General features: G+C 54.1%; 1 protein-coding gene across 1 annotated transcript; it reads right to left on the bottom strand.

Moving 5' to 3' along the window:
- Positions 1-389: 389 nt before the first annotated feature.
- EGR1 (early growth response 1) lies at positions 390-4,229 on the bottom strand. The gene is made up of 2 exons (XM_010971693.3): positions 3,630-4,229; positions 390-2,908 (listed from the first exon to the last, which is right to left on the bottom strand). Exons 1-2 carry the CDS (start codon positions 3,925-3,927, stop codon positions 1,584-1,586), a joined length of 1,623 nt encoding a protein of 540 aa, XP_010969995.2. The 5' UTR covers positions 3,928-4,229; the 3' UTR covers positions 390-1,583.
- Between the last annotated feature and the right edge of the window lie 5,939 nt (positions 4,230-10,168).

Raw genomic sequence — 10,168 nt, 5'->3', positions numbered from 1 at the left:
CACCCCTTAACTCCCCAAAGTGTATACGGCAGGGATTCCCAAGAACACAGATTTTCTCAACCCTGTGTAGAGATGGGGCAGGGCTGGTTAGACATTTGGGGACAGGAGAATAGTGTTGCCTCTGGCCACACATTATCCACCTGTACCTCTGGCCCTGTTTGGCTTTAACTAACCAAGATAAGCTTGCAGCCCACCAGACTGAGGAACAGGCCCAGTATCAAGGAGACTCACACCTAGGTCTCAAAGAATTCAGTCCAGTGACACACAGTGGGCAGGCACGACTCTGACTGAAATATCCTTGTCTCTGTAAAAGCCCTTCAAGCCCCTCAATAGAGACGGCTACTAGAGAGGCCTTCCCGTAGCCCAGGAAACACACACCCAACCACAGCTATTTTATTTTCCTTTTAATTTTTCTGAAGGATATACACCACATATCCCATGGGCAATTAAGCGCATTCAATGTGTTTATAAGCCAAACAGTCACTTTGTTTAAGCAAACACAAGTACAAAGTAAAATAAAACCACAAAATAATGAACTGCATGTTCATAACATACAAAAATTGCCGCCTACTCAGTAGGTAACTACAACATTCCAACTCCTGAATATATTTATAAATTTACATTTTCAGTTAAAAAAATAGACTTTTGAGAGTTCAGATTTTGTTTTAGATTTTGTTTTCTTACATTCTGGAGAACTGAGGCTCAGCTCAGCCCTCTTCCTTATTTTGCTCCCAAAGCTTCCCCCGGATCATCACTCCCTGCCCCCCTTAAGGCTAGAGGTGAGCACATCCCTCACAATTGCACATGTCAAGCCATCAGCAAGGCGCATCACACAAAAGGCACCAAGACGTGAAACTTTTTAAACCAAAAGGACAAAAAAATACCACTTTCCAAAAAAAAGATGAAAAACCAAACCATATTTTGCCACATGTGAGAGTACATTCGGCGATATTTACAAAAAGGTTAACAGAACAACACTCTGACACATGCTCTGATTAATATCGAAAACTGCTGTTTCAAAAAAAAGCTTCAAAAGTAATCGTCACAGCATCATCACAAGGATCACCATTGGTTTGCTTGGCTTTTTTTTTTCCCCAAAGTGAGGACCTAACTCCAAATAATATGATAGAATATGCAAATTATCTTCACATCAAGAGTACCCCGGGAAAAACAAAATCCATGGCACAGACACTGTACAAGGGTACAGGGCTGGGCTTTGGGGGGACCCAAACCCCATTTAGCCAACTTGATTTTCTAGCATTGAAGGGAGCAAGGGGTCAGGCATACAATGGAGATGATACTGAAATGATATATCCCAAATCCATGCAAATCAAGTTCTTTGGATAGAAGTGAAGAACTTGGACATGGCTGTTTCAGGCAGCTGAAGTCAAAGGGAGTAGGAACTGGGGAGGAAAGGGAGCCAGGCAGAAAGGATTGCTGGCCAGCAGACCTTCCACGGTGACCCCTGGGTCGAGTTGATTTGGTTCTGAGAACCTCCATCTGACCAAAGAGGAACCCCCTCCATGGCTATCTCCTCCTTCTGTCCTTTAAGTCTCTTGTGTTTCTTTTTCTCCCTTTTCCCTTTAGCAAATTTCAATTGTCCTGGGAGAAAAGGTTGTTGTCATGTCCGAAAGCCCTGTGGAGGAGCTGAAGGAGTTGGTGACAGCTGAGGAAGGGAAGCTGTTGACTTGGGTGGGAAAAACAGGAGGAACAGAGGAATATGTGGTAGCCACAGAGGGAGAGGGGAAACCACTGTGCACAGGGGACGGGTAGGTCGAGGATCCAGGAGAGGAGTAGGAGGTGGGCACGGGTGATGGGTAGGAGGTTGTGGCTGGGGATGGGTAAGAGGTAGTGACAGGGGATGGGTAGGAAGTAGCCACCGGGGAGGGGTAGGAAGGGAGGGAGGAGGTGGCGGCAGAGGCCACACTTTTGTCTGCTTTTTTGTCCTTCTGCCGCAAATGGATCTTGGTATGCCTCTTGCGTTCATCGCTCCTGGCAAACTTTCTCCCACAGATGTCACAGGCGAAGGGCTTCTCACCTGTGTGGGTGCGGATGTGGGTGGTGAGGTGGTCACTGCGGCTGAAGTTACGCATGCAGATGCGGCACTGGAAGGGCTTCTGGCCGGTGTGGATACGAATGTGGCGGGTGAGCTCATCTGAGCGGGAGAAGCGGCGGTCACAGGACTCCACTGGGCAGGCATAAGGGCGTTCATGGGGGGGTGTCTTGCTGGGCCGGTTAGGGTACTTGCGCATGCGGCTGGGTTTGATGAGCTGGGACTGGTAGGTGGTGTTGAGGGCCTTCAGGTCCTGGGAGCCTGACTGTGTGGCAAAGGCCTTGATGGTAGAGAGTGGAGTGAGCGAAGGCTGCTGGGTACGACTTTCCAGGCCCTGAAAGGGCTTCTGGTCTGGGGTGCCCAGGCCCAGATCCCCTTGCTGTTGTGGAAACAGATAGTCAGGGATCATGGGGACCTGGAAGCCACCCTTGGCAGCAGGGTAGGCAGGAGGTGGGTACTGAAGAGCGGTGCTTGCTGGGCCCGGAAAGGCCTGGCCTTGTGGCTCAGGGAAGAGGTCAGTGTTAGGTGTGGGGAAGGTGGGTGCTGCTGAGTAAATGGGGCTGCTGTCGTTGGACTGTACTGCACAGCTCAGGGGTGGGCTCTGGGAGGCAGAGGAGGAGGAGGAGGCGGCTGGAGATGGTGCTGAGGATGAGGTGGCTGGTGGGTTGGACATGCTCACAAGGCCGCTGACCAGACTGAAGAGGGGCTCGGGCCACAAGGTATTGCCACTGTTGGGTGCAGGCTCCAGAGAGAAGCGGCCAGTGTAGGTGATGGGGGGCAGCCGGGTGGTTTGGCTGGGGTAACTCGTCTCCACTAGAACCTTCTCGTTATTCAGAGAGATGTCAGGAAAAGACTCTGGCAGGAGAGAGAGAGGGAGGAGGCCTGGTTACTGGAGAGCAATCACAGGAGGTGGAGGAGGACCCAAGCTGCCAGGCAAGAGGTCGGCTGGGCTACCATTGACTCTTGAGCTCGTTAATAATTGATAGCAGCAGATTGCAATGTTCCTGGACCTGCTCCAGAGGCAGAACCCATTTCAACAACAGCTGACGCAAATACAGAGAATCCCCCTCCACTGCAGCTCCCCGAGCTCCGCAGCGGCGGCTGCGCGGGCTAGGGATTCCCGCCAGCACCCCCTCGGCCGCGGCTAGTGCGCGCCCCCTACCCCGGGCTGCCGGGACAGCCCTGACCGCAGATTACGGCCCTATCTAGGGGACATGCGGCAGGCAAGACAAGCCTTTCTGGAGGGGGAGAGGGAGGGGACGCAGCCATACCCGTCAAAACAAGCCCTCCTTCCTCACCACCCACCCACGCAACCCCACAGCTCTTCATCCAAAACAAAAGCTGGCTCTTCTGAGCATCGCTAAGGATAAGGAGGGTGGAGGTTGGGGTGGATGTCCCCAGGCATCCCTCTAACACATGACCCTGGGGATGCGAGGAATGGAAGGGAAATCCCACTTGCATCCCTGAGGTTCAGGAGCACTGCTGCGGTGAAGGGAGAGCTGCAAAGGCCGTGGGGAAGGACTGGATTCCAGGAAGGTGGCGAAAGGGCTAGCCCTCGGCATAGGCCACAGCTTACCTGCGGTCAGATGCTCATAAGGCTGCTCGCCCGCCTCCCCCTGAGGGTTGAAGGCGCTGCTGCTGCTGCTGCTGCCGCCCCCTCCACCTCCACCGCTCCCGCTGCTGCTGCTGCTGTTACCGCCGCTGCCCTCGGGGGCCCCGGGAGCACCGAGGAACTGGGGAGCCCCATTGCTCAGCAGCATCATCTCCTCCAGTTTAGGATAGTTGTCCATGGTGGGCGAGTGAGGAAAGGAGCCGAACGGGTCGGAGATCTGCAGCGGGGACATCAGCTGCATTTCGGCCTTGGCTGCGGCCATCCCGGATTGGCGGGCTGGAGAGCTGCTGTTGGGGCGGGTGGGCGCAGCCCGGGGCCGGAGCTGCGGGGGACACTTCTCAGGGGCCTGGCCGGGTCACATGCGGGGCGCGGGGCACACTGTGGAGAGCTCAGGTGGGGTCCCTAGGCTCGCCCTCGCCACCGGCCGGTGTAGATGCGGCGCTGCTACCAAGGCTGGGGTAGGGGCCGGTCCTGCGGCGGCGGAAGCTGGCGGCGGCGGCGGCAGCTGGCGGCGGCTCCCCAAGTTCTGCGCGCTGGGATCTCTCGCGACTCCCCAGATCCGCCTCTATTTGAAGGGTCTGTAACGGGACTGGCCCGCCTTCGTCGTGACGTACATGGCCATATTTGGGAAGCAGGAAGCCCTAATATGGCAAGACCGGCCGGGAGGACCCGGAGTGACGTGAAGCCTACTCTCCGCGAGCCGTAGGCACTGCCATCCCGCACCCCGGGGCCCGCGCGGGCACTCGCACTCTGGGCGCCCAGGTCTCTAGAAAGCCTAATACTCAAGCCGCAGCTGAGGACTCCTGGACCCCAAGCTGCCCAGTAGTTCCCGGTGTTGCCCCCGCCCCTTCCCTCCTTCTTCCCTCCTCCTCCTTCCCTCCGCCTTCTTCCCTCCTCCCGGAGCCGGAAGCGGCCAGGCCATATCTGGGCGATCCAAATAAGGCGCTGCCCAAATAAGGGTTTTTCCGGCGGGGGATCCTTCCTGCTCCTTATTTGGCGTTTCCGGGTCGCTGCTGGCTGCTCCCAGGCTCCCACCCTCCTCCCTCGTTCCCAGCCGGGAGTCCTAACGCGCGCGAGAGCCAGGGACGCCCAGGCGGGGAGGGCTCGAGGAGCGTAGTGCTAGGCACACCGCGGCTCCCTGGCGGGGACTGGGCTGGGAAAGCCCGGGCCCAGGGCGGGGGCGAAGGCGAGTCGGACTAGGGTTTTGCCGCCGTCATCCAAGGCTCGCCCGCCCACCTCTGGGACCGTGGGAGCCGGGCGGGAGCGAAGGGGAGGAGTCGCTGGGCTGGCCGGGGCAGAGGCCGCCTAGGAGAGGCGGGGCCTTGACCCCTGGCCTCGACCAATGGCATGGTGCCTTTCCCAGGTGTAGCTGGGGAAACTGAGTCTAGGAAATAATTGCCAGAAGATTCCTCGGTTCCTTTGCGTTGCGGTGGGCTGCCCACTTCTCCATCTACCAATGGGATGGGGCTGTTGAAGGCTGGGGATCCCTCTGCGCCACAACAACCGAAAGGCTGTTCTCTGGTCCCCACTGGAGAAAAGCCCGCGTTTGGGTGGCTGGATAAAGGAAGCTGATTGCCCTTGGAGAGATGTGCCTGAGTCCTGTACCCACCTGAAGATGGTGGTTCTTGTGCTTTCCCACCTTTATCCAGAACAACTGGAGGTGGGGCGGGCAGTGTGGGAATCTGAAAAAGAGGCTTCCCTATGGACTCTGGGGACCCCAGGCTGGCGCGAAGAGAGGACCTGCTTAGCGGCTTGGTGCTGCCCCCTGGAGGTCCCCTCTCCATCTCGGTTCCCCCAGCCCCTGGCTGAATGGGCTCTTCCGCCGCCTTCTTGCTCCCCCTCCCGGCTCCTGCGCTGGGCGCCATGCCAGGCCGGGGGAGCCTTAGACGCAGTGAGAGCGAACTGAGCAGGCGCCGCAGCCTGGGCTCCCCTTGCAGTTCCTGGGGAGCCGCCGCCGCCGCCGAGGTGCCTAGACTCCGGGAGGGGTAACACTTCACTCGCTGAGCCAGGTCAAGGGCGAGGTTATGGGGGCGTGTAAGCTCCAAAGATTCCCGCAGGTCTCTCGGGAGCTGGATGCAACAGGGGGAGCCCTCCCCAACCTATCTCCACTGCCCTCCTTACAGTCAAGTGCGCATCCCAAGAAGAACAGGGATTCCAGTAGGGGAAGGCGCCGGCTCTAGCTCTGAATCCAGGGGAGGTGCTGTTTTTCTGAATTTAAAAAGAAAGCAGAAAGTGTGTGTGTGGAGGGAGGGTGCTGACGACATCCAGAGGGAAAGGGAAGGAGGGTTCGGGTCTCCTTGAACCCAAACAGCCTGAGGAGGTCGGAATTAGAGAGTTTAAGTTGGGGGAGAGGAATGTGACTGGCTTGGTCTTCATCCCTCTGTATCCTCTACAGACACATACGCGCGCGCGCGTACATTTTCTTAATAAAAATTATTTTTTAAAAAAATTCGTAATAAAAATCGTCTTAAGGAATCCAGCAATCAACCAGAAATCCCTTGTGACTGTACTCTTGGTCTGAGCTCCCCATCCCCAATGCTAGGGCATGTTGGGGGCCCACTCCCATCGCGTACAGAGTTGTCCATTAGGGGCAGGCTTGTGCACCTCTCTGAGGACTTCTGCTGGGTAGGAAGCCCAGGTCAGTCAGGGTGGGATGGTATTGTGTCTGAATACCCATTTTGACACTCCATGGTGGAGTACCTTGGCTAGCCTTTTTATATCTCTTTCTTCAAGTGTAAAATAGAGCTAATGTTAATAATACCCACATGAAAGAATTGTTGTGAAGACTGAAACTTGCATGGACTGTCATCTGTGAAGTCCCAAAGCACAGGGCCTTCCTTGCAGTTGTTGGCATTCAATAAACAGTGGCTATTGTTATTTTCAGGGGCTTCTAACCCACAGGACCGCCCACAGTTCACCCACCCATCCTCAGCCTCCAAGCAAACCCCTGTGTCTCTTTTCTGAAAAGTAGTACAGAGAAGGAGAAACATTCCAGTTCTAACACAAGGGACATTGTCCTGAAGAGCTCATCTGAATCCTTGCTGCAGTAGAACATCGTTTTCTAGAGCAGAATTTTTTGACCTTGACTGTGCAGCAGAATCATCTGTGGAGTGCTGAAAAAGAAAGGTCTTACCCTAAACTAACTGAATCAATCTTCTGGGCTTTTGAGGCCCAGACACTAGGCACTTTGTCCTAGGATCTTTCTTCTGTCTCTGTGGAGCTGCCCAGTCTCCAAGAGCACATCTTCCTCCCCCAGCCAGGGCAAACTGGCTCCCCTATGATTCTAATATGTAAGCTGAACTACAGTATCTTCAGATCCTTGCTGAAGGTGGGCACTGGAAATTCTAATAATCTATATATTTTGCTTTGCATGCCCAATCTTTTCTTTTCTTTTTTTTTTTTTTTTTGGAGGGGGGCAGTAATTAGGTTTGTTTGTTTGTTTGTTTGTTAATGATAGAGGTACTGGGGACTGAACCCAGGACCTTGAACATGCTAGGAACACACTGTATCACTGAGCTATACCTTTCCCCCTGCAACCTTTCTTTTCATAACATTCCCAGCCAGCGATTTACCTTTGGGGAACCACCCCAATCCATGTGGTTGAGGCAAGAGAACCCCATCCTTGATCTAGGAGTGGGTATGTCACCCAGGCCTGGCCATCCATCTAGGATGTTTCAGGCCAGGAGCATTCCATCTCCCTAGACATAGCCACTGAGTCAGGTTGTGCACATGATCCAAATCAGGCTAATGAGAATGACTTCTGGGCCTTTTGCTGGAACTCTTGTAAAAGGGGAATTCTCTTTCCCAGGTAGTACTAAGCCAATGGAATGTAAGCCTGGGGGCCATCGTGCCATCAGGACTGGAATGCTTACCTGAGAATAAAGCCAGGGCAGAGGAAATCAAAGAGGAGATACTCACACACAGAGGAAGTCTCTGGATACAGCCTGGGCTTTTTAATTATGCAGGTCAATGAATTCCTTTTTTATTTAATAGAATTTATTTCAGTTTCTGTTACAGCCATTAACACACTCCTTATCCACAACAACAAAAAACTTTTTTTGAGGACTTTTCTGTGGGCATTTCTGCCTAGGAATAAGGCCTGAGGCATAGGCCCCTGCCTCAGAGAAGCTTACAGTTGGGTAGAAGAGAGCCTGGATTCCATGTTACATGAGAATTAAGAATAGGAAGCAGCACTGTTTGACACCCGAAGTCAGTTACACTAAAGAACATACATGGTAAGGGGGCTGGGAAAAGGGCAAGGATGGTATTTTAGAGGAGAAAGAACCTGGTAAGGACCAAACTTTGTGGTGAGAAAGTGAGGCACTTTTAGACAGGGGTTGGGGTGGCGGCAGGAATGGGGCTGGTGCATGGCCAGGAGAGTCCAGGTGTGGTCTATCTGGAAAAAATAGGCTGGAATAGAGAGGGTTCCTATGCGGAAACAGAGGGAGATAAGGTTGAATAAAACATTCATTCTTTTTAAAACAGGTTTATTGGTCACTACATGTAACAGGCACAGTGCTGTCTTGGGGATTCTGCAGTGAAGAAGGCAGATGTAGTTGTGCCCTTTTGGAAAATGGTAATTCAGTGGGATAGACAGAACTAAACAATTACATAAATAAAAAGGATATCTTCAGATTATGGTTAGTGTAACATACTAGAGAAGTGAGGAAAAACATCTCAGAGGAGAGGAGGTGACATTTAGGCAGAGACGCCAACTCTGCATAGAGGGGTGTTGTGGGGAGAGCAGGGATGTTGTGGGGAGAGCATTCCAAGCAAAGGGGACAGCTAGGCAAAGGCCTCGGGAGGGAAAGAGGTCTGGCCATAATCTGTCCAGGGCCTCAGGCTTAGGCATGAGTGATGAGAATGTTTAGGACTAAACACTACCCCTCCACTCTCATCTCCCTTGTTCTACCCTCACACAGCTCACACAGAGGAGGACATGGCTGTTTCAACCCTGCCCCACCTCCACGGTATATGCCCCTGGAAGGCAGCTTCCACCCAGGAGCAGTGAGAGCAGCTGGGTCAAAGCCCCTGCAAAGCCCACTTTTACCCTCACTGTGATGGGGCACCAGTGAGAAAGAAAGCCTCCTCCTGGACAGAGTTATGCTGCTGGTCTGCCTTCTCAGCAGTAGGGCTGGGGGCATCTGGGTTATCCCCATTCTCCTCTGGTTTGTCTTCTAGCCACTGGCACAGTTTGTTTGCTGTGACTTGGGGAACAAAGAGGGGAAGAGATACGGTGAAAAGAACTGGCCCCAAGGAGTCAAATCTTAGTTTGGGCTTGAGAACACCCAACTTCTGACCGACAGCCCAGTTGGGACAATAGGCCTGGGGCCTAAAGGAAACCAGGTTTGGGGTAAGGAAGGCTCTGAGCTATTCGTGCTCCCTGGTCTGGGTGTCTGTGGGACCTCGGGGGCACTGAGGGATGGGTCTGGGACCCTCAGACCTCGCCCACTGGGTGACTGATGCCAGAAACTCTGGAAGAGGTGAGAAGCCCTCAGAGGGTCTACAGGTCTGAGCTGCCCTCTGTGCTCAGACTTCCTTGTAAACTGGAGAGGAAGCAGAGGTAAGAGCAGAACTGAGCCGGTCCATGGCCGCTGAGCCTCCAGGAGAAAGCCAGTGGGAACCATCATATCTCAAACACCAATCCAGGGCTGAGCAGGCTGCAGCTCTCAAAGGAAAACAAGCCCCCTTTTCCATTGCTGCTTCCTCCTCCCCAGCCCCAGGCTACGTCAGCACCCACATGTGCTGCTCAGATCGCGGTTTGCCAGCCCAGGGTTCAGGAAGTGACTCTGTCTTTGGTTCTGTCTGGGGTGACTGTCACACTTTCCGATGGCTGATGGACTCCGCCGGAAACGTGGAGGATCTGGCCTTCAGTGGGTCTGGGGGCAGGTTTGCTGCCACCCCAGGGAGGGTCTTGAGGGGAGAGAAGAAACCTGAAGAAGCCAGGTATGGGGTGGGATGGAAGGTGTACTGAGAGGGTGGGGAGAAGTGGAGACATGGAGAAAGAAAGGGGAAATGAGAGAGAATCATCCAGAGTGCTGGAGTGTGCAGTCATATCATCTACTCCCATTACAGATGGGAAGCTGGGTACCAGAGGAGACCCCGAGCCCTAGGATAGGTGGAGAAAGGCAAGTTCTGAGATGTGCCCATGCAGAGTGATGCTGAGGCCTGAGGAAGAGGGGGTTCCCTGGGCTCTGATGAGGTGCCTGGCATGTACCCCCTGCATGGAATTCAGGGGCTGGAGGGAAGAGCCCATGGAGGATTTGGCCTAGGTGAGCAGTCTGCCTGGGAGAGTTGGGGTCTGGGCTTCTGTCCTCAGAGTCTGCCTGAGGGGTCATGTGCTGGACAGAGTTAGGTGAGGCCTGAAGTCAAAGTTGCTGGGGCATAATCACTTGGAGAGGTGGCACAGAGGGTCCATTAAGGGAAGAGGGAGTGGGTAGAGGTAGGTGAACACTTAGGTTGTGCTCACTGGGTCCGCTTTGCCCCAGAGTGCCCTGCAGATG

The sequence above is a fragment of the Camelus bactrianus genome, chromosome 3 (assembly GCF_048773025.1).
Source record: "Camelus bactrianus isolate YW-2024 breed Bactrian camel chromosome 3, ASM4877302v1, whole genome shotgun sequence".
Taxonomy (NCBI): Eukaryota; Metazoa; Chordata; class Mammalia; order Artiodactyla; family Camelidae; genus Camelus; species Camelus bactrianus.
This window is presented reverse-complemented; position numbering and strand designations above follow the sequence as displayed.